The sequence below is a fragment of the Nannospalax galili genome, unplaced genomic scaffold, assembly GCF_000622305.1.
Source record: "Nannospalax galili isolate Female #2095 unplaced genomic scaffold, S.galili_v1.0 scaffold854, whole genome shotgun sequence".
Lineage (NCBI taxonomy): Eukaryota > Metazoa > Chordata > Mammalia > Rodentia > Spalacidae > Nannospalax > Nannospalax galili.
This window is the reverse complement of record NW_008334957.1, coordinates 2270782-2295716: the sequence shown is the minus strand read 5'-3', so window position 1 is coordinate 2295716 and position 24935 is coordinate 2270782. Positions and strand designations below refer to the sequence as shown.

Below are 24935 nucleotides of genomic sequence, written 5' to 3'. Positions count from 1 at the left end.
CTCTCCAGGAGACTCATCCCTTCCCTGCATCACCTGACTGACCTTAGACAAATTGGTAGGGTGCTTAGCAGCTGCCCGGAGACCCCCCCCCATAAGAATCTGGCAATAGACCTTTAGGCATTCCCTACCTTCGGGAGTGTTATAGTCCCATCCCTCCATTGGGCACATGAGAGGAAAAGCAGCTGCAATCAAGTCCTCATTCTCTGTCGGTCACCCATCATCTCCAGGGACCGTGTGTGTACATTCCCAAAGGATGCGGTTCCATTCCTTGGTGGTGAACAGGATATTCAATAGCTGCTGGCAATCATCCCAAGTGGGTTGGTGGGTAAAAAGAATGGTATCCAGGAGGGAAACTAGGGCCTGAGGTTTCTCTGTGAAGGAGGGAGTCTATAACTTCCAATTATACAGGTCACTAGTAGAAAAGGGAAAGTAGACTACAGGCGCAATTCTATCCTCCCTCGGGGGCCCAGTCTCCCTCAGGGGAAGAGTGTACTGTCCTCCCCTCCCCCGCAAGCGAGTGTGCAATGGGCTGGGCTCGGCCATGGGAGGGGCCGGCTCAGCCATGGGAGCTGGGGATGGAGATCAGGAGGAACTGGAGGAAGAGGAAGAGGCTCGGGACCTGTGTTCTCTAGGTCTATCCTGAGCACTCGATGGGGCCCTGTAAGGGAGTGGGAGTAAATCCTCCTCTGGCACTGAAGGGAGGACTTCGTGACCCAATGGGTTTTTGGTCTGGACATTCTTCAGGGAAAGCAAAGTGGCTGACCCCTTAGGCCCCGATGGTGGGGGTGGCAGTAAGAGGCGCAGCCAATTGGGAGAGGGTGGCGACCACATATCGCCAACCTAGGATGTAGGGGATCTGGTCAGGATGCCCTGGTTTCCCGAAGACAACTCCTTGAACCCTGTAAATGAGGGACAAGTTAAAAGACCCTTCAGGTGGCCATTTGACTTCAAAGGCGGGCCATTTGATGGTGCAGAGGGTCTGGAGGCGGGTCAGCTTGAAACGGAGTCTGGACACGGTTAAGGCCACCCGTTTGTAGTCCTGAAAATGGCTAAGAACTAGATCAAGGGGAGCTGAAGATGATGAGACTTTCTGGCCCATCGTGGGATAATCTTCAAGAAAAAGGAATATAAGAAGAGGGATGAGAATGAGAAGTAGGATGGAGAGTTGATAGACAAGGCGGAGCTCTGAGCAGAGGGTGAGGACAGTATGAGATGGCGGCTTCCTAGAGGGGGAAATGAAAATCTTGCAGCACGCAGAGTCAGCCGAGAAGGCTGCCCCTGTCCCTTTCCCAAAAAGATTTGGCTAGCCTGGATTCCACGTCAGACTCAACCAGAATCTTGCATCTGGCCCACCTGGATTCCACATTAGGCTGGAGCATGACCCCCTATCACAGGAGTCGGGGCGTCCCCCGTTCTCCTCCAGCTCTGGGATAAATAGCGCATCTGCCTGATCTCTGTTAAGCCCCAGGATGTCTGGACTACCAAAAAGCAAGGGGGGGGGGAGAGAGAGAGAGAGAGAGAGAGAGAGAGAGAGAGAGAGAGAGAGAGAGAGAAAAGCAGGCAGAACTTACCAAGGCTGGCTTTGGTGGCATGCTCTCATGAGTCTGGGGTCTCTATTCTTGAATCCCAGATGAGCCCCCAAATGTTAGGGTTTGAGAATTGAGACTAATTCCCACAGATACCAAGAAGATCATACAAAAAGTTTATTCAGGAATTTAAAGTAAAAACAATCAATAGGCGGCTAGCTGGGCACAGACTGCATGAGCCAAAGATGGAGTCGGGCCCCAAACAGTAGCAGGCAGGGGCTTTTATTGGGGAGCTCCACAGAAACCCACTCACGCCAAACATCTTTTAAAATGATTGGATGGACCCATAGCCTGAGTATGGGGGAATTTCTGATTGGACCGGGCTGTCTTTAGGGCATTGGAATGTGCTGACTGTTATCTTTTAGGGCCAGAAGTTTCTGTCTATACCTTATAAGGCTTTTACATGCCCGGACTTGCTTAACTTATAGCTTTTCGGGGGGGGGGGGGGGGAAAGGGGAATTTTAAAACATCCCGGTTTTTTTTTTGGGGGGGGGGGGGGTAGTAACTGGAAGTTTACAACATGCCTGGATTTTTCTGGGCTTGCCTGAAACATCTAGCCAAAATGGAGTCAGTACATTTTGACTCTTGCATTTTAACACTGCACTCTGACCATTCTGCATCACCGAGAGTGGAGAAATCTCATCTGTTTGGTGTAATGTAAATGGTAGTTTATTCATGTTCACTCTCATTCAATAAATATTTACTGAGTGACTACTAAATGACAGTCACCATTTGCTTTATACCAAATTAACATAAGCTTAGCTTAGCTGGTAGAAACAATACCCATTTCCTATCTCCTAGCTTTCATGAGCCAAGAATTGAGCATCATGTAGATCTCCCCTCTGCTTCAGGGTCTGTGTATGGCATAGGCTGTAGTCAGTAACATGAAGACTCAGATGGGAGGAAGGGGATCTGTTCCAAATTCTGTGATCCTAAAGTGCAGGCAATGTCAGAAGTCACTGCTTCTAGAAGGGCAGCTGAGCCAGGTCTTCAGAGAATGAGAGAACACGAGCACAAAATACTCACTGAATAGGGGAATTAAAAACTAGGGTTGAGGCTGAGAAAAACCCCATATCACCCCCCCACTTCAGTAGCACATGACATAGCTAAGTAAACAAACTGATCTTTAAATGGATGGCCAGTGAAATGGGGTGTGTATGCCTTAAAAGAAAAGAAAAGAAAGCCAGGTGTGGTGGCGCATGCCTTTAATCCCAGCACTCGGGAGGCAGAGGCAGGTGGATCTCTGTGAGTTCAAGGCCAGCCTGGTCTACATAGTGAGTTCCAGGACAGCTGGGGCTACAGGGAGACCCTGTCTCAAAAAGACCAAAAAAAAAAAAAAAAAAAAAAAGAAGGGCTGGGGAGATGGCTCAGTGGATAAAGTGCTTGCCATGCAAATATAAATAATAAATATAAATTTGACCTGCATTCAAATCCCCAGAACCCATGTAAAGCTGGGCCCAATAGTGGGCATCTGTAATCCCTGTGTTTGTGCAGCAAGATGGGAGGTGGAGACAGGAGATTCTCTGGAAGCTTGTGGGCCAGTTACCTGGAGTGCAGTAGCAAACAATAAAAAGACCCTGTCTCACACAAGTCGGAACCTGAAGACTGACATCTGATGTTGTCCTCTGACCTCCACATGCGTGCTGTGGCACTTGTGCACCCACATTCATACACACAAATGTGAGCATGCACACACACACACACACACAAACACACACACACACACAAAGAGAGATTAGAGCCACTTCTAATAATTCATATTTCCCCTTATGTTTAGCAAAAAGCTCATGTCCATGTGAGTTACAGATTCTTGCAAATTCATCTGTTCTTCCTTTATTTTCTAGGGATATTCTGAAGACCATTGCTCTGGGTCAGATGCTGTCCTTGTGTATATGTGGGACAGCCATCACCAGCCAGTATTTGGCAGAAAAGTATAGAGTGAACACACCTATGCTTCAGAGCTTTATCAACTATTGCCTGCTGTTCCTGGTTTACACGGTGATGCTGGCATTCCGATCAGGTATGTCCAATGAATTTGCACAAAACTGGATTAGTATCCATTTTTGACTTTTTGAGACATTTTTTGGCATGTGTTGTGTGGTGCATGTGTATGCATGTTTCATGTGTATGTATGTGTGTGTGGAGGCCAGAGGTTGACTTTGGATGTCTACTTTCTTCACTGAGGCAGGGGCTGGCTGAACTTGGAGCTCAGAGTTGCATTACCACAATTCTCACTTGACAGATGAAGGAAACCACAGTGTGGCCCTCAGACAACTTGTTCCAGGTCATATTGGTGGTCACTGTAGAGCCAGCAGTACAAAGGTGGCTTGCTTGGAGCCCCTCTCCCTCTGCCGCTGTCTGGGGCTGCTTGCTGCTGAGCTCCCAGGGTTTTCCCACAAGAGAACATGAAAATATCAAATCAATGAGACTGGACTCAATAGTTGGAAACAATGTCAGACCTGAACTGACTGAAAGGCACAGTGCTTCAATTTTCGTTGAGTTTTAGATCACCAATGTAGTGTTTGCTAGCCCCGTAGGGCATCAGTGGCAAGACTAGTAGCTGTTTATTTTGTGGTACTGGGGATTCAACCTAGGGTATTGTCCCCAACTTTCTTGTTAACTTTTTATTGTTGTTGTTGTTTTTGAGACCAGGTCTCCCTATAGCTCCATCTGGCCTGGAACTTACTCTGTAAACTAGGCCTCGATCTTAGAGATCTGCCTGTCTCTGCCTCCTGAGGGCTGGGATCAGAGGTGTGCACCACCATACCCAGCCTTCTTGTTAATTTTTTAAAAGATTTAATTAATTAATTAATTAATTTATGTGTTAGTATATGTGCACATTGTGGGGGTGTGCATAGAGGCTAGAAGAGGGCATTGGATGCCTTCCTCTATCACTCTCTCTTTTTTTTTTTTTTTTTTTGATGGAATGTCTCCCCCTGAACCTGGGACTCATGTTTTCTGGGCTAGGCTGGAAGTCAGCAAGCCCCAGCCATCCTCCTGTCTCCATCCCCTTGAAGCTGGTATTACAGATGTGTGGAGGATGCCCAGCTTGTTAGGTGGGTGCTGGGATCTGAATTACAGCTGAGTCATCTCTCCAGTCCTTTTTTACTTTTTTTTAAAAGCTGGGCATTGTGGTACATTCCTTTAATCCCAGTACTTTGGAAGCCTTGAGGTAGGCGGACCTTTGTGAGTTCAAGGCCAGCCTGGTCTACACAGCAAGTTCCAGGTCAGCTGGGACTAGAGGGAGACCCTGTCTCAAAAAGACCAAAAAAATTTATTATTATTTAAATATTTTTTTTCTTATTTTTATCTTATGTGTATGAGTGCTATGCCTTAATGTGAGTAAGTGCACCCGTGTTGTACGATGCTGGCGGAGGACAGAAGAGGCTGTCAGATCCCCTGGAACTGGAGTTACAGACAATTGTTAGCCGCCACGTGGGTACTGGGATTGGAACCCAGGTCTTCTGCAAGAACAGTCAGTGTTGTTAACCACTGAGCAATCTCTCCAGCCCCCCTCCCAAAAAATATTTAATAAGATTTATTGGGGCTGGAGAGATGGTTCAGTAGTTCAGAGCACTGGCTGCCCTTGCAGAGGACCCTGGTTCAGTTCCTAGCACCCACATGGCAGCTAACAACTGTCCATAACTCCAAGGGATCCTATGCCTTCTTCTGGCCTCCTTCGTTACTATATACATGTGGTGCACTTATATCCATGCAGGCAAAACATACACATAAAAAATAAAAATAAGCAAATAACATGTAAAAATTAATTATTTTTATTTTATGCATATGGGTGTTTGCTTACATGTCTGTGTGTATGCCACATGCATGCCTAGTACCCACTGGGGCCAGAAGAGGGTATCAGATCCCCTGTAATGAGAGATGGTTGTGTGCTGCCTGACGTGGGTGTCAGGAACCAAATCTGGGTCCTCTGCAAGAGTGGTGAGTGTTCTTAACTCTTGAGCCATTTCTTTAGCCTATTTTTTTTTTTTTAATTTTTTAAACTTATTTTGAGACAGGATCTTACCAAGTTGTTTTGGCTGGCTTTGAACTTTCAATCCTGCCTCAGCCTTCTGAGTACAGTACAGTAGCTGGGATTACAGGTTATGCCCCTAGGCTGGCTACTAGCTTATTATTATTACTACTACTGAGGAAAATAGAAGCCAGTTGTAAGAGAGGAGAAACCACCTTAAGGGTCGAGTATCAGGGTTCTCAAGAGCTCTATGGCTGGAGGAAATTGAAGTTAGGATGGCCGCATTTGACATACACAGCAGACCCTTTGCTCTGATCCTCTGATCTCCAGATCAGCGCACACTATGTTGTGAGTAGCAGGTACTAACCCAGCTTTCTTTCAACCAGGCAGTGAGAACCTTTTAGAGATTTTGAGGAGAAAATGGTGGAAGTACATCCTGTTAGGGCTGGCGGATGTGGAAGCCAACTACCTGATCGTCAGAGCATACCAGTACACGACACTGACTAGTGTCCAGGTAAGAGGCAGCCCCTTGAACATTCTGCACACTAAACCTCCAGGGGGAGAACACGTGCTCATATGTGCTCATCTAATTTTATTGAAAACCTGTTCATTTGAAGACACCCTAAGCACAGGTGCATGATGTCTGTTTTTCAATGCAGCATATGCTCTGCTGAGTCGTTTCCTGAAATTAGTGATGGTATATACAGTTAATCACTTCCCAAGCTGCTAACAGTACAGCAGATTAGAACAGTGCCTAGGAAAATATGCATAAATATTTAGCTGATACTTGCTGATGTGATGCTGACAGGAGTTCTGTTGTGTGTGTTGCTCAAACACAAATCTGAATGTGACTTTGTACTACAAAGTTGGAGATTTGCAAGTCAAGTGGAATTCATGACATAGGGATGCACTTGAAGGAGCCTACCCAATATGCTGAGAGAGGAGATAGTGATGGTGATGCGCCTATCCCTATTTCTTAATAGGTTTAACCTGGGTCCTCTGCAAGAGCAGCCAGTGCTCTTAACCTCTAAACCATCTCCTCAGGCCCTTTTTACTTATTATTATTATAGGAGTGTAGAGCAGCATGCATGAGTGTTGAGGTCAGAGGACAACTTTGTGGATTTGGTTCTCTCCATTCTTTTTATGTGGGTTGCAGGGACCAAACTCAGTCACCAGGCTTGTATGGTAAGAACCTTGCTGAGTCACCTTGCCAGCCTTTTATTAGGCTTATTCTTGCTGGGCTGAAATAAAAATGTTCCTCCATGACAGTAGTTCTCAACTTTGTGGAGTTGAGGAAGATTGAATCCAGTTTTCTTAATGTTAGCAACTGATGAGACATACCACACCCCCGATTTGCCTTTAAGAACAACAGAATGTTTTATAAACGGAGGTGAAAGTAAGATATAATCCAATGTCAGATTTAGACTGGAGAGATGACTCAGCTGTTACGAACACTTGCTGCTCTTGCAGAGGATCGGAGTTCAGTTCATGTCAGGTACCTCACAACTTCCTGTAACTACAGCTCCAGGGGATCCAACACCCTCTTTTGGCCTCCAAGGGCACACACACACACACACACACACACACTCACACACACACACAAATAAAAATGATATAAACTACACACACACACACACACATACACACACACACACACTCACACACACACACAAATAAAAATGATATAAATCCACAAAGAAATCATGTACTTATGGTGTTAGTAATATATTATTTTTAAAAGAGCATTTCACAGGCAGGAGGTGTAGCTCAGTTGGTAGAGTGCTTCTCTAGAATGCATAAAACTGGTTCAATCCCTAAGGTTGCAAAAACTCAGCCTGGTGGTACATGCCTGTAATCTCAGCACTCAGGAAGGCAGAGGCAGGAAGATCAGAAACTCAAGGTCATTCTGAGTTTGAGGGCAGCCTGGAATACATGAGATCCCTTTTCAAAAGAACCATAAACATATAAAAAAGCATTTCACAATTAAAACAACCAAAACTCCCTATTAGTAGTAGAGATGTTGTCTCTGGAATTATTTAAGTTGATTGTAAGTAAATCTGTGGCCTAGACAATCTGAGAGGTGGCAGTTAGGATTGGATGGCTTTTAAACACACACTCTCTCCTCTCTCTCTCTATCTCTATATCTATATCTATCTATCTACATCTATATATCTCCAGGATCTTCCTGTAGCCCCAGCTGGCCTGGAACTTGCTATGTAGGCCAGGCTGGCCTTTGTCTCATGGAGATCCGCCTGCCTCCACCTCCTGAGTGCTGGGACTAAAGGCGGGTGGTACCGTGCCCTGCTTGAACCTCTTTCTTAAGATGCCTTTGAAGATTCTTTAATTACAGATGATCATGTCGCAGTCCCTGTGAGGTTCATGTCACCAATGACCACTCACGGTTTAGGTTTCTATTGTCTTTCCCACTTCCTGCTCCCCACTCAGTCTCTCTTAGGCTGTGCTATCCTTTCTAGAATGAGATCACTTTTGAAGCCCCCCCCATTCTTTCAGGCATAATTAATTCAATTTCACTTTCTCTTCTATACTTCCTGGCAGCTCTAATATAGTCAAAGTCCTTTTTAAATACAGTTTTAAAAATATTTTATTCATTATTTTTATTTTTTTATGTGTATGTGTATTGCTTGCATGTATGTAAGTTTACCTGTGTTGTGCAATGCCCATGTAGGTTAGAAGAGGATATCGGATTCCCTGTAACTGGAGTTACTGATGGTTGGTAGCCACCATGTGGGTGCTGGGAACTGAACCCAGGTCCTCTGCAAGAGCAGCCAGTGCTCTTAACTGCTGAGCCATCTCTCCAGCCCCCAAAGTCCCTTTTATATCTATGTCCCCTCCTTCACTAGAGTCTTAGTCCTACTTTTTAAAGATGGAAGTAAATGAGGCTTTTGGAACTGAAAGCATCAAAGAAGACGTTCATCACCAAGAAAGCATTTTGGAAAAGAAGCTCATGGAGATTAGTGACTGAAGGTGTCAGGACAGAGGCTGTGGCTTTTTATTGTGGGTGGCACCTGAGATCATTTGGTCTGGTTCCTGAATTCTGTATTTTGACTCAGGGACTGGCTGGAGATCACACAGCTCACTGCTCAGTGGTAGGGTTGGGGCTGAAGCCTCTGTGCTTCTTTCCATGACATAAGCAACTCCTTCATAGGGTCAGTTACACCCCACTGGAATTGTTAAAGGTAGGACAATTTCAAGTTTCGTGTGAAGATACACTGTTTGGATAGGAAATCTTCGGTGATAGTTTTGAGAGTAGGTTTTTTTTCTACTTTTTTTTTTTTTTAATGGTATAAGAAATACAGCTGAGACTTTGTTAAGCCATTATGGTTGACTTCCTCTGGTGTCTTCCAGGACAGACTATTATTATTTACATTGGTTAATGGTTATCCAGGCAGGCTCAGTTAGCACTCAGGAGATTAAGTGGAGGAAGTAACAAGGCAGGGTGCCCATGTCTACACACGATGTGCTGGATCAGTGATGGCATTGCAATGAAGACAGTCAGTGCCTGGCTTCAGATGGGATCTGACAGGTGGCTGAGGGGTGAGGGCTTCATCTTGTCCACGTCTAAAGAGATACAGAGAGAATCAGGGACACAACTTAAAACCCCAAAGGGTGAGCAATAAAATAGTTTTAGGAATGTTGTTACTGTAAGGCATATATTTATACTGTCTTCCTGAATATACAAACTACATCAAGAATTATCCTTCAGGGGCTGGAGAGAGCACTTGCTTCCAAAGGACCCAGGTTCAGTCCCTAGTACCCACTTTGGGCAGCTCACAACTGCCTGTAACTCCATCTCTAGAGGATCTGATAGCCTCTTCTGGCCTCTGAGGGCATCCACATACCTCCCAAGTGTTGGGATTACAGGCATGCACCACCATGCCTGGTTTACATAGTGTTGGGGGTCAAACCCAGGGCTTTGTGCATGATAGGCAAGCACTCACCAACTGAGGTACATCCCTAGCCTGAGTCTCCTACTTAAAAAAATTATTTATTTTATTTTATGTATATGTGTATGTGACTGAGTATATGTATATGTGCCATGTGGGTGCAAATGCCCAGAGAGGCTAGAAGGTGCTAGCTTTCTTGGTGCTGGAGTTACAGGCAGTTGTGAGCTGCCCAATGTGGGTGTTGGGAACTGAACCCAAGTCCTCTGCAGAAACAGCAAGTTCTCTTAACCACTGAGCCATCTCTACAACTCCAAGTCTCCCACTTTTAAAACAATTTTATTTAATATTATTTTATTTTATGTATATGAATGTATTGCTTGCATTTATGTAAGTGCACCCATATCATGCAATGCCTGAGGAGGTTAGAAGAGGGTGTTGGATAGCCCTGTAACTGGAGTTATGGATGGTTGTTAACTGCCCTGTGGGTGCTGGGAATCAAACCTGGCTCCTTTGCAAGCGCAGCCAGTGCTCTTAACCCCTAAGACATCTCTCCAGCCCCAAGTCTCCCACTTTTAACTTCATGATTTTGGGCATGTGTATGTGTGAGTTCTAATCTCAGAGTTGTGGGGATTAAAGGAAGTAGTCCAGGTAAAGCATTTGGCTTGCAGGGCTGGCAATAATAAATGTCTAGTGAATACTGCTTCCTGTTACTAGTTAATCACCTTCTTTTACCTAACGAGATGTTTGAAGCTGCTTTTCCTTCCCTGCAGCTCTTGGATTGCTTTGGGATTCCTGTGTTGATGGCTCTCTCCTGGTTTATTCTCCGTGCAAGATACAGAGTGATCCACTTCATTGCTGTGTTTGTCTGTCTGCTGGGTGTAGGAACCATGGTTGGTGCAGATATATTAGCAGGGAGAGAAGATAACTCAGGTAAGAGCTACTGCTTCAGTCACAGAAATGGTTTTGTTCATGCTTTTACTTTTCAATTTGGCAAAGATCCACTGACCTGCTTAAAACAGGTGGTAGGGGAGCCTGTATTGTAGGTGAGCTGCATCGGTGGTGCTGGGTGTGGTGGTGCATGCCTTTAATCCCAGCACACAGGAGGCAAAGGCAGAGGTATCTCTGTAAGTTTAAGGCCAGCCTGGTCTACATAGTTAAGACCCTGTTTAAAACAAAAACAGAACCACAAAGCTTTGTTCCTGCTTTTTCTCTGTTTGTTCCTCTCTTTTTCCCCTCTCCCCTCCCTCCCTCCCTCCCTCCTTCCCTCCCTCCCTCTCTCTCTCTCTCTCTCTCTCTCTTGTCTTTTTTTTACAGGGTCTCTTTGATATGTTGTACTATATAGAATATACAGTGCCTCTTTCATTGTTCTGATAGTAGTAACTTAACTCTAAAAGTATTATGTGGAAGATGGCATCCTGCCACTGAATATTCCCTCCCTCCCTCCTTCTCTCTTCCTTTCTTTCCTTTCTTTCACTTCCTCCCTCTCTTCCTCCTTCTCCTGCTTTTACCTTCTCTACCTTCCTGTGTAGCCAAGTCTTATGTTGAACTCATAATCCTTCCTCAGACCCCTCAGTGCTGTGAGATAACACACCTGTGCCACCACACTCAACAGTGTTTTATTTTTAGCAAAAAAGGAGACTTGGCATTCACTGGAAATCTCTTTTTAAGCGACTCTATGGACCTGAACACTTTGGCATACTTTAATTGACAACATAAGATCTAAACCAGGTCTGAACTTACCCAGTCTACGAGTGACTTCACCATCTCCTTGCTTCAAGACAAAATGGCTTTGCTTAGCAAGCATCCTCCCCTACAGTTCTCAGTAAACTCCCTTCAATACATTCCATGAATTTGTCATGTCTTAGAATGATTTTCTTTCAGTATGGAATACAATACCATCCTACCATCTGTTGGTCTCCTGAGGAGTCAGCTGTGAAAATCACAGCAGTACTGTGTCAGAGAGAAGAGCCTTTAAACATCTAGAAACTAGGGTTAAATAAAACTTTATTCAAATTAACAGTCAGATTAAACTCCTGGCTTACCTGTTGATAACACATTCCTTTCTGTGTCTTACTGCCCTGTAGGGAGTGATGTTCTGATTGGTGACATCTTGGTCCTGCTTGGGGCGTCCCTGTATGCTGTGTCTAATGTGTGTGAGGAATACATCGTGAAGAAGCTGAGCAGACAGGAATTTTTAGGAATGGTGGGCCTGTTTGGAACAATTATCAGTGGCATACAGCTGTAAGATTCTAAAATTTTTCATAAAAACAAAACGAGTGAAATATTGGGATGGGGGTTGGAGGAGGACAGTCAGGGAGGGGGATAAATTAGAATAAAATGTAATGACACGTGTATGCAGATGGCTAAATGAAGGTCCAGCATGATGGCACCACAGGTAAAGGCACTTGCTACCAAGCCTGATGACTTGAGTTCAATCCTCAGGATCCACATGGTGCAATTAGAACCGACTCCTGCAACTTGTCCTCTGACCTCCACACTCCAGCTGTGGCATGCATGCTTGAACGCACTTACACACACACACACACACACACACACACACACACACACACAAAGTAAAATGTAATAAAAAACAAAATGGCAAAATGAAACTTTGCATGCTAACTTAAAAATGAAAACATTTTTACATGAGCAAATACATAATAGATGACTACTTTCTGTAACTACTAATGTCCATTATTTGTTTAACCCCAAATCTTGTTTGAGATCAATAACTTGATAAAAACCTATTAGAGAATTGTTAACACAGCAAGAACGATGCGTCCTTGTATTATACACGTGGGAGGCACTGGAGTCTTGATTTCAATGTAGTGGAGTAAGGACTTTTCCTTTTCAATTATTTGTAGAAAATATTAACATGTTAATTTCTATTTTTTTTTTTTGGTCTTTTTTGATAGGGTCTCCCTGTAGCCTCACCTGTCCTTGCATTCACTATGTAGGCCAGGCTGGACTTGATCTCACAGAGATCTGTCTCTGCCTCCTGAATGCTGGGATTAAAGGTGTACACCACCATGCCAGGCTTGTGTTGAGCATTTGTAAAGGAATCATCCTCACTTTTATGGATTCCTTTTGTTTGTTTGTTATTTTAAGACGGGGTCTCAGTAAGTGGCCCAGACTGTCCTTGAACTCATGAACATCCTGCCTCAGCCCCCTGAGTGCTGGGATTATAACCACCATACCTGGATACATATTCTTATATTCTAAAAATTTTTTTAAAATCAACATAACTTTTTATCTTAGCTGAACTAGAGCAGCTAAACTTATTCTAAATATTGAAAACTAATTTGTGGATCATTCTGTGACCTCTTGTTTTAATCTTAGATTGATTGTGGAATATAAGGATATTGCCAGAATTCACTGGGACTGGAAAATTGGTATGTAATTAAATGATAACCTTTTTATCAACATTCTGTCCTTTAACTGACAAAAATGCACACTAATAAACAAACATTTTGCTTTAATCATATTTATATATCTTTGTAAAATCATACCAGTGATCATGGCTTACATTAAGCTTTCTCTGAGAAGTGGTAGGTGAGCCTCCATAAAAGATTATTCTTAATCTTTTAAAAAAGATATATTTTATTTTATGCCTATGTACCTGAGTGTAGATCTGTGCCATGTGCATGCAGATACCTGCAGAGGCCAGAAGAGGGTGTTAGATCCCTTGGAACTGGCGTTATAGGCAGTTGTGAGCCTCTTGATGTGGGTGCTGGGATCCTACAGAAAAACAACCAGTGTTCTTAACTGCTGAGCCATCTCTCCAGGTCCTAATTTTTAATCTTTATCAGAATGAATCACTTTTCTTTTCTAGAAATTCTAAATAAAACCAAGACTGACCCTCATCACACTAGCTTTAAGTTAGATCTGTATCCTAGGTCCTTGAACTTGTGATGGTTGTCGTCGGCTTCATTGTGAAGCATTAACCTAAAGCGACCGATGCTTGTGCAGTTTACCTGCTGCTCCTGTTGCTCCATTCCTCTGATGTCTATAGACACCTGTGGGAATAAATAAAGCAGAAGATATTAGGATAGTTAGGAAAAAATTGAACTTTAATGAGGTCACGGTGAAGTTAAGTATAGTGTAAATGTTACTGAGATTGTATAGCATGCTTGGACAATGTAATTGAATTAAATATACTGTGTGGGGGGGCGGGAGAGCATGGGATTAGAGAAATGCTTGGAAAGCAGACATATTGCTGCTGTGGTCAACACCTGCATGGCTGGCACTGTCCTAAAGAGGACGGTTACACTGGGCTCTTGGAACATGTAATTCAGTAAGATAAGTAAGATACAGTGGATCTAGCATCTATTTTTGATATCCTAAAAATACTTTCTTCTGAATACAGTCACACTCTGCATATCCAACCAACCAACCAACCAACCAACCAACCAACCAAACCAAATAGAAGTAAATAAGGACAATATGGGATTTTTCCTGTCATGTGATACTGATTCTGCTTTTGTTGAGCTTTTACCACTGGCATCGTTTGACCTTGGGAGGGTGGACTACATGGGCAGTGTGAGCTGTTGACAGAGTCACATCATAAGCAAGATCTTATGACCTTGATCTTCTAATGCCCTGTTGGATCTTCACAACTTGTTATGTTATCATTGTTATTTTTCAGAGAGCCTTGTAGTCTTTTTGGAATGCTGACTGTTAAGGGGGAGCTTTGTAGAGAGTTTGTCAAAGGATCAGGGAGTTTTATGTGGCATCCAAACCTTAAACCCCTTGTCTTCTGATTTCTCCCTATAACTTAAGCTATCCGTTTTTTCACAGCCCTGCTGTTTGTGGCATTTGCCCTCTGTATGTTCTGCCTGTACAGCTTCATGCCCCTGGTGATTAAAGTCACTAGCGCCACGTCCGTCAACCTGGGTATCTTGACAGCTGACCTCTACAGCCTTTTCTTTGGACTTTTTCTGTTTAGCTATAAGGTAAGAAAATAGATCATATTCAAATAAGAAAACATTTTTTTTGGTCTAAAACAAGTTTATTTTTCTATTCTTTTTTTTGAGACAGGGTCTCATGCATTCCAGGCTGACCTAGAATTCACCATGTAGCTGAGGATGACCTTTAACTTCTGATACTCCTACTCCCATTTCCCCGAGTGCTGGGATTACAGACACTTGCTACCATACCTGGTTTTTGCAGTGCTGGGAATGGAATCTAGGGCTTTGTGCATACTAGGGAAACACTCTCCTGAGCTACACCCCAGGTCTAAAACAAGCTTCTTGTCCTCTTAACAAGAATTGGACAGGCCTCATTCCTTTTGTTACTGTTTCCAAATACAAAATTGGTCCAAAGGAGAGTTGCCCTTCTAAGGTTATTTAAAAGGGTGAAATACAGTGAGTTTCATCTTGATGCTGTGACTAAGGATAGACTGTTGGAAGTGCTAAAGCTTGTGCTAGGAGCTACTGTTGAGCTTGTAAAACAATCTGACTTAGGCTGGGCACTCAGAGCTTTTCTGATCACTCTTTTTGCCCAGACACACAGGCAAAAGGCCTGGAATAGCTGGTGGAAGGAGGGAGAGACAGGAATGTTATCACTCATGTGTGACTGGAATGGGGCCATTTTTGCCCATCATTTTTTTTGTTTGTTTGTTTGTTTTGAGTCAGGGTTTCATGCATGGTAAGGTAGCCAAGCTTATTCGGTAGAAGATGACCGTGACTTGAATTTAGGATCTTCCTACCTCTACTTCCTGTGTTGAATCACAGGTTTGTGCTACCATGGACCACCCCCTCCCCAGTCTCACTTTGTAATCCACACTGGCCTGGTACTTGTTTTGTAACCCAGGCTGGTCTTCGACTCCTGATGATCCTCCTGCCTCTACCTCCCAAGTGCTAGGATTACAGACATGAACCACCATGCCTGTCTTGATGATAATTTTGTATCTGGAAGGGACTTTAAGCTTGAGTCCCATCATGTTTATGACCTTTTCTGTTTCTCCCACATCATGGCACTAGTGTAACCTACCCCACTAATACCAGTTCCTGTTATACAGACCAGTTCTCAAGTGGGCTTTGTGAGATGGACTGTGTCAGTGTCTGCAGGGGAAGCAAGGGAAATATGATGTTTGAAAAGGTAACATCTCTAGAGTCTGCACCCCTTCCCCTCTAGAGCTGGGGAACTGAGAAGGCCCAAGGAGGTTGTGCACAGTTGGTGATCGCCTTCTATCAGAACTGGATGGTGGCCAAGTTAAGCTCATGTCTCGCTGTCCTCCTCATCTCTCAGTCTGGTTTCCCTCCCTCCCTCCCTCCCTCCCTTCTTTCATGCCTTTCTTCCTTCCCTCCCTTTTTCCTTGTTTGGCCTTTTGAGACAGTCTCCCTATAGCCCTAACTGGCCTGGAACTCCCTATGTAGACAAGGCTGGCCTCCATCTCAGAGAGATCTACTGCCTCTGCCTCCCAAGGGCTGGGATTAAAGGAGTGCACCACCACGTCTGGCTCAATCTGGTTTTCTTTTCCCTGCACCTTTCCTGCTCTGTGTTCATTACTGAGACTCTCAAGCTCATGAATTCATCATGTTGTCTCACGCATTAGAGAACCCAATAAGTAGATGTTTTTCTACCTCACACCTAGTTAAAAACCTCGGGTAGCAGTTTCCGTATGTTTTGATATCATGCCTCTTTTATTTTAAACTTTAAAAAAAATTATTTGTGTGTATGTACATATGTGGAAGTCAGAGGACAACTTGTATGAGGCTCTTCTTCCACCATATGGGTCCTGGGGATTGAACTAAGGTTTTCAGTCTTGGTAGCTACTTTTAACTGGTGCGTCATCTTGCCAGCTCCTTATTTTAAGCTTTAATTAAAATTATTATTTTGTTTGTTTTAATTTATTTTAATTCTTCTTTAAAACATTTTATTCACTTGACGATTTCATACATGTTTACATGTATCGATCATAACCACCCTCAACTCTTCCCTCTCACTTCCCCCATCTCCCCAAAATGACCCCATCCCACCTTTGTACCTTTTCTTTTTGTTTATAACCCACTGAGCCCAGTTAGTGCTGCCTGAATGATCATGGGTAACCTATCATCAGCAGCCACACCCCAAATTAATTATTCTTACCTTTATTTATTTATTTATTCATATTTATTTGTATGAATTTGCCTGCATGTATCTAAGTGCACCTGGGCATGCAGTGCCCATGGAGACCAGAAGAAGGCATCGGATCCCTTGGAACTGGAGTTACAGATGGTTGTTAGCTGCCATGTGAGCTCTGGGAACTGAACCCGGTTCTCTGCAAGAGTAGCCAGTGCTCTTAACCACTGAGTCGTCTGTCCAGCCCCATTTTATCTTAAAATTTTAATTTAATTTTGAAATGAAGTCTTGCTATATAACCCAGGCTGGACTTGAACTTGAGAACCTCCTGCCTCAACCTCCTAAATATCTGCGATTACAGGTATGCACCATCACTCCAGCTTAGGATCCTTTTAAATACTTAAAAATTGAGGACTCAGTCACTTAAATCTATTATTTACCAAATTAAAGCAGAAATTAGAAAACATCTACATATTAATTCATGAAGAAAATAATGAAGTCATTATATACTAACAATTATGAAAAACTTCATTTTTTAAAGCGAAAGTATAAAAATTAGAATAGAGAAATTGATTTACATTTAAAAATTTATTGCTGAATGTTCATTTACACAGTCCCGAGTTTCTTAAGGACATTATTTATTTTTATTTCCTGTGCATGAGTGTCTTGCCTACGTGTATGTAGGGCACCATGTGTGTGCAATGCCTATGGAGGCCAGAAGAGGATGTCAAATCCCCTGGAACTGGAGTTACAGATAGTTGTTAGGCACCATGTGGGTGCTGGGAATTGAACCTCAGTCCTTTGCCAGAGCAGCCAGTGCTCTTAACCTCTCAACCATCTCTCCAGCCCATCATAAGGATATTTTCATAAGTATATAATAAACTTTGACCATGTCCCTCCCCACCTCCACTCTTGCCTTCTTGATTTACACTTAAAAACAGACTCTTTAGGAATTTGCATGTCATCCATATGCAGGGGCCATGCTAATCTTCTCTGTATTATCCCAATTTTAGTATATGTGCTGCTGAAGCAAGTGCTTGATTTACATTTTTAAGGATCTCTTTAGGGGCTGGATCGATGGCTCAGTGGTTAAGAGCACTTGCTGCTCTTGTTGAGGGCCTAGGTTCAGTTCCTAGTACCCATCTGGTAGTTGGTTGATAACTGTCTTTACCTCTAGATCCAGGGGGTTCAGCACCTTCTTCTGGCCTCCAAGGGTACTGCATACACATACACATACGCAGGCAAAGAATTTAATATTTGGCTTAATAGAAAATAGTTGAAATCTCACATCTGCTTTTTCATTCTCCTGATTATACACGTCATGAGACCTCTGGAACATTCCACAGTGCACTTTTAAGACAATGAAACTGACAAGGGCAAGTAGCCTTAGTATCATTGTGAAAGTAGTTTTGACCTTATAGGATCCCCTTGAAGCTCTTTGGACCAACTGGTCTTTGCCTCAGAAGTCTGTCTTTTCTCCAAATGCCTGCAGCAGATGCTGTTAACCAGCTTTCTGTTTTTTTCTATAGTCATTTGAACAGACAGTTATGACACTGATGATAGCTTTTGTTTCACTAGGGGATAACAACTATATTTCTTTGCCCTTTTGTATCCAAAGAGGGATCCTTGGTGCTGACTTAGTCTCCTCCCAGGAACTAGCAGAAAGGAACTCACATTGCTTGTCTGAATTACTGATACTTAAAGCTCACTGGGTTCTCAAAAATGGCTGCTTATTAAGTGTAAACCCTTTTACCTTGTGAGGTTATGTGGCAGAAGGCAGCTGTTGTCTTGTATACTTGTTGGCGGAGGTATTTCTCATTCTCACTGATGAGTATTTATAGCTTATTGGTAACATCACAAAAAAGCAATGTTGGAGTGACTCAGGGAAGTAGTCTTGGTACACCCAGATTTTCTTTTTCTATAGAATTGTTCGGGGCAGTGGGATTCATGTTAAGGAGTGAGTTGCTCGGGCTATGGCTGCCGTTCATGTGATCCTCTAGGGCTCTAGGGAACAAAGGTGTGTCCATACTGTGATTCCAGGCCAGTTGGAGCAGCTGCTCTGACATCTCTCACCTGTTTTTTTTTTTTTTTTTCTCTCTCTATTAGAAAAATTTTTTGTTACATTTCACTTATTTTGTGAGGGTGGGGGTGGCATGCCTGCGGAGGTCAGAGAATAACTTTAGGAGGTTGGTTCTCTCTTTCCATCGTGTGGGTCCTTGGGAACAAATTCAGTCCATCAGTCTTGGAAGCAAGTATCTTTACCTGCTGGCCTTTTATTCTGTTTAAGGGGGCTGGAGAGATGGCTCAGTGGTTAAGAACACTGGCTGTTTTTGCAGAAGACCCAGGTTTGAATCCCAGCACCCACATGGCAGCTAATAACTGTCTGTAACTCCAGTTCCAGGGGATCCAACAACCTCTTCTGTCCTCTGTGGGTGCTGCACGACACAGGTGCACTTACCTACAAGCAGGCAATATAAGCATACACATAAAATAAAAATTAAAAAAATGTAATATTGTACTTATTTTTATTTTATGTGTATGCGTGTATTGCCTGTATGTATTTAAGTGCACCCATGTCATGCAATGCTCTTGGAGGTCAGAAGAGGGCATCAGATCCCTTGGAACTGGAGTTAGGAGAGTGGTTAGCTGCCACATGGTGCTGGAATTCAAACTTGGGTCCTCTGTCCTCTGCAAGAGCAGCCAGTGCTTTTCACTACCGAGCCATCTCTCCAGCTGCCCTCCCCCTTTTCTGTTTTCTAACCAAGCATATTATGATTAGTAATTTAACTTCTATCTTTCTAGTCTAAGTAAAATAATATCCAGGAGGTACTAAAACTAAAGAAATAAAGACTTCCAAGGGCAAGGCACACTTGTCACTACCCATTATAAACTCTTAATCATAATAAATGCTTCACCTCATAAACTCTTAATTAAATTTTTTTTTTTACTGTTTTGAGAATTTCATACAGTATATTTTGACTATATTCAGACCCCCTCTCCTCTCCCACTTTCCTAGCCACCAACTTCTCATCCTGCTATTCTTTATCTCCTTCTTCGCTTTCGGAGCCATGTTGGCAAAAAGCTATTATTTTTATGTGTATGCGTGATTGCCTGCATGTAGGTAAGTGCACTCATGTTGTGAAATGCCTGTGGAGGACAGAAGGGACTGTCGGATCCCCTGGAACTGGAGTTATAGACAGTTGTTAGCTCTCATGTAGGTGCTGAGATTCAAACCCAGGTCTTCCGCAGGAACAACCAGTGTTCTTGACCACTGAGCCATCTCTCCAGCCCCTTTATTTATTATTTTTATTTTATGTGTATGAGTGTATTGCCTGCATGTAGGTGCACCCATGTTGTGCAATGCCTATGGAAGTCAGAAGAGGGCATTGGATCCCTGGAACTGGAGTAACAGACAGTTGTTAGGTGCCATGTGGGTGCTGGGAACTGAACCTTGGTCCTCTGTAAGAGCAGCCAGTGCTCTTAACAACTGAACCATCTCTCCAGCCCCCTTTTTCTTTTTCTTTAAGGTTTATCAAGTCTAATCTGTTTCCTAGATGCTCTTGGGTGTGGGTCCATCCTTGGAGTCTTCTGAACATGTGAGGTGTCACATCAGTGACAAAAACTGACTCTCCCTCTCTCAGCAGCTGTCAGTTGCCAATAGATAGATCTTCAGCTAGGCCTGTGGCTTCCTGCCCACCTCCCCCATCCATGCTGGGTTTTTGCCTGACTTGGTTTGCACAGGTCTTGTGCATGTTGTCACAAGTGCTATGAGTTCATATGTGCAACTACCCTGTACTGTCCAGACAATACAATAAACTCTTAATATTTAAGAATAAGATTGTAAATATTTTCAACTGCTCTTAACTTTAATATAAAGAAATTCTTTTTTATGTCATATTTCTGGACACATGACTACTGACCACTGTTCTCAGAGTGGGAGAATGTTATGTATGACCACCTTTGCAATTCCTTTGTTAATGGTCCTTTGTCCCTGCATGTCTACCAGCTCATTTTCACACCAGATTTTATTGTTTCTGGTCAAAGGCTACTTCAAGACTTACAGAGCAAAGGACAGCTCTGTTATCTTCAGAGTAAATTGCAGAGGTAGAAAAATAAAGATACCTAGCACTTTAGATGGGGTGTATGTGTATGTGTAAAAGCACATACCTGCACATGTGCCTGGGTGTGCATGTGCGGAGGCCAGAGAGGATGCTGGGTGCCCTTTGTAATTCACTGACTTATTTCCTTGGGACAAGATTTCTCACTGAACTTGGGACTTGCTGTTTTTCTGCTAGACTGGCTGGCCAGTGAGTCCCTGGGATCCTTCTTCTGTATCTACTGCCCTCTAATCCCACACAGTGCTGGGATTACAGGCTTGTGTGGCTATGCTTGGATTTTTATATGGGTGCTGGGGATCCTAACTCAAGTCTTCATGCTTGCACAGCAAGTGCTCTTACCCTCTGAGCCATTTCCCCAACCCCCTCAATGTTTTAAAAGACACTTCTAAGCCCAGTATGCCCTAGTTTAAAAAATTTTAGTCCCTAAAGTAGCCAGGCATGGAGACAGAGGCAGGTGAATCTCTGTGAGTTTGTGTCTGTCTGATCTACCTAGAGAGTTCTAGGCCAGCCAGAGCTACACAGGGAGACCCTGTCTCAAACAACAAAACACAGGGCTGGAGAGATGGCTTAGTGATTAAAAGCCCTGGCTGTTCTTGCAGAGGACCTCGGCTCAATTCCCAGCACACACATGGCAGCTAACAACCATCTGTAGCTCCAGTTCCAGGGGATCTGATGCCCTCTTCAGACCTCTGCAGGCACTGCACAACACAGGCGCACTTTACAAACATACACATAAAATAAAAATAATAAATAAAATTTGAAAAACAAAAATACCAAAACAAATTATTGTCCTTAAAATAACTTTGGCTGTGATTTCTTTTTTTTGAAGCAAACATTTGAAAAAGGTGTAAATTAAAAAAAAATACTATCCATGTCAGACCTTAAACACCTAGTATCTGAGATTGATCTTGAGTAAATAACTGCTGAGTAGTCTCCAGAAACTTCCTGTGTGGATCCACATACAAAAAGTAGAATTTGAAATGAAAGAAAGGTTAAGAGCCTCTGTTCAGGGACTTACCTCATTCCCTCAGTCTCTGTTCTGATAAGAGTGGCTCTAGAGTGACATGATTCTTTCTCACCTGAACATTTGGAAACCATTAAAGCAAACAGCCCATTTTGAACAAGCTATATAAATTTTGTTTTCTTTTTTTTTTGGTCTTTTTGAGATAGGGTCTTCCTGTAGCCCCAGCTTGCCTGGAACTCACCATGTAGACCAGGCTGGCCTTGAACTCACAGATCTGCCTGCCTCTGCCTCAAAGTGCTGGGATTAAAGGTGTGCACCACCACGCCTGGGTTGAACAAGCTATATAAATTTTACTGCAGGTCATATGAGCACTTTATAGGAGAGTGTGAACACGATTTTTTAAAAAATCTTTTTGAGACAGGGTCTTGGCCTGGAACTCGCTATGTAGACCAGGCTAGCCTTGAACTCACAGAGGACCAGGCTGGCCTCGAACTCACAGAGATACACCTGCCTCTGCCTTCCAAGTGCTGGGATTAAAGGTGTACGTCACACCTAACTTGTGATACCTTTTGTAACACTGACTTTAAAAGTTTTATGAGCTGGATGCAGTAGCACAGGCCTAAACCTACAGTCTCAGCTACTTGGGAGACTGAGGCAGGAGGACTGATTGAGTCCAAGAGTTCCAGACCAGCCTGGGTAACATGATGAGACCTAGTCTCAAAAAGGAAAAATTTTGCAGGCACACTAAATAAATAACTGGGTGGTTGTTTTCAGTCTTTAGAAAGAGCAGGTTGGGGACCAAAAACTCCTCCATCTTTGTAATGTGTCTGTTAGTATGGCTCCCACTGATTGGTCCCCCTGGAGCAGATGGGGAAGTAGTCCCTCCTGCTAGCATGGTTCTCATGGTTGTCCTCATTCTAGTCAAGGACAACCTACTGGATGTCAGACCTTCTGATGAATACCATCATAACTCTTTTTAGCTCTGAAAATCCATTCTGCTCAGGTATTATAAGTTTTACAGGAGGTAACACTTGCCTACAGAGATACAATGTGTTAAATTGAACACAGTTACTGGAGTAGTGTTGAATGAGGGGTTACTGGGCAGATGGTCCTCTGTTGGGTAACGGTAGTAGCAAGTGTTCCTCTGCTAGGTGACAGCACTATAAGCTAGGCACTCTCAAGGTTGTGTGCTGAACATTTGCTTCTTCTGCTTTACTGCTTGTAGGGTGGGGTCCAACTGAGTGGGTTACCACCGGGAAAGACAAAGTTTCCTCCCAAACATCCAAAGATTGGGCTGGGGATATAGCTTAGTTGGTAGAGTGCTGGCCTACCACGCATGAAGCCTTGGATTCAGTTCCCAACACCTCATAAACCAGGTGTGGTGGCATGTGCCTATAATTCCAGAATTTAGGAGAATCAGACATTCAAGGTCATCCTTGGCTACTTAGTGGGTTTGAGGCCAACCAGGGCAACATGAGCCTGTCACAAACAAAATGTTCTAAGGATCCAGTTGACTGGTCTGCCCAGCACTGTGGCCAGAGCCCATGAGGTCAACGTTATAATCAGAGGGCTGGGGGTGTTGGCATTTCATCCGATAACTTCCAGGAAAGAGACTTAGAGAAGGTAGGCATCCCAGCAGAGTTGGCAGCAAGCAGCCACACCGTGCACGTGTGAGGGTGCTAACCATGTGTGAGGGAGCTAACCCATTGACTGTTCTCTCCTTCCAGTTTTCAGGCCTCTACATCTTGTCATTCACTATCATCATGGTGGGCTTCATCCTGTACTGCTCTACCCCAACACGCACTGCAGAGCTGGTTGAAAGTAGTGTGCCTCCTGTCACCAGCATTGGGATTGACAACCTGGGACTGAAGCTTGAGGAGAGTGGTCTCCCAGAGACCCACTCTGCGGTCTTGTAGCTGGAGAAGCCACGCACCCTTATGTGCCACTAGGAGAAAGCAGAGCCTGCCACTGCCGAGGGGATACGGGGGAGCATCAGCCTCAGAGAGAACACCCACCACATCTGTGGTTAAATTTTAGACAGGAACACTGACCAATGGATCCAAACTAGAAATACCAAAAGAGAGCTGAGCCCAAGGGTAGTGTTTCTGTGTGCTGAGGACAAATACCTGTCAGTGTCAGAGAGCCAGGTACAGGCTTCCTGCCCATGTCTTAGAGACACACAGGATGGGGGACCCAGCCAGCCTCAAGGCTACTCAAGCAGTCAGGAGTAGAGACAGTCCGGGATGGATGTGTAATAAGACTCCACTGTTGGAAGTTTCAGACTTTTGTCCTGCTGGGGCAGTTGCTGTCTACAGACCTTGTAGAATTTAGACACCAGTGAGGCCTGGTGCTCATGGCATGTGGTGGGAAAAATGGAAATTCCTGAGATAAAAATGTGACTACTTTGAAAGCAGCTAATGAGTGCAGAAACCCAGGAGCTCTTTCTCAACTGTTCCTTTGTCTTTTCTGAAAAACCCTCTTGTCTGTTACCCCTTGCTCCTACCTGCCACGTTTGCTCCCATGTTTCACGCCCCACAGCTGTCAAGGCCTGGGACACTGATGTCCCAGCCCCTCATGTTCAGCCTCACGCTATACTCTCTGGGATTTCTCCAAATAACATTGAGTAAAGGTACCCTTAGAAAGTTCTCAGACTCCCAGGAATATGTTTATATCTCTCATCTCAGGCAGCACAGTTTAGAAAATGAAGTCTTCTGCAAGTTGTCACAGCAAGGAGAGAACTTTGTTTCTATCACTGGTTGGAAAACAGAGTATCCTTAAAACAAAAAAACCAATAATTTTCCAGAGAAGACTGTGTCCCAAAGACTGTTGAGGATACTGTCCTACATCTTATAATGGCTTTGTAACGCTCGGGGGATTCTAGGATAATTCAGTACAGTGCTAACATGCAGCCTCAATGTAGCTACCAGAATGCCACATTCAGAAAACACTGTGTAAAGTTTTTGTACAAGTGGTAAGTGTTCATATTATTAAAAGACTCATGGAAATAATACCACACCATGTATGCTTTTATTTTAGATTAACCAATTTCCTTTGTGGAGATCTGTCAGTCTATATATAAATATGTATTGTATTGTTTTTAAATCTTTGTGTGTGTGTATGTGATGTGTGTGTGTGTGTATATATATATATATATATATGAAGTGCATGTGTAGGTATGCACATTCATGTATGCCTGAGTTCAAGCATGTGCATGCCACAGCACTCATGTGGAAGTCAGCCTTGCCTTCCAACTTGTTTGAGATAGTCTCTTTGTTGTCTCAGCAGCATACATCAGGCTGGCTGACCCGGAAGCTCTGGTGAGTCCCT

General features: G+C 43.6%; 1 protein-coding gene and 1 pseudogene across 2 annotated transcripts in view; one reads left to right on the top strand and one right to left on the bottom strand.

Annotated features, from left to right (window-relative positions):
- Positions 1-24618, top strand: part of Slc35f2 (solute carrier family 35 member F2) — an 80629-nt gene extending 56011 nt beyond the window's left edge. For both annotated transcript variants that reach the window (XM_008829707.2, XM_017797300.2), the window contains exons 2-8: positions 3431-3606; positions 5946-6073; positions 10235-10394; positions 11549-11705; positions 12804-12856; positions 14262-14416; positions 23336-24618. In XM_008829707.2, coding sequence (XP_008827929.1) covers positions 3431-3606; positions 5946-6073; positions 10235-10394; positions 11549-11705; positions 12804-12856; positions 14262-14416; positions 23336-23524 — 1018 coding nt within the window. In that variant the 3' untranslated portion in view covers positions 23525-24618. The remainder of the gene's footprint in view (positions 1-3430; positions 3607-5945; positions 6074-10234; positions 10395-11548; positions 11706-12803; positions 12857-14261; positions 14417-23335) is intronic.
- LOC115069721 lies at positions 17460-17559 on the bottom strand (annotated as a pseudogene).
- Positions 24619-24935: the final 317 nt, after the last annotated feature.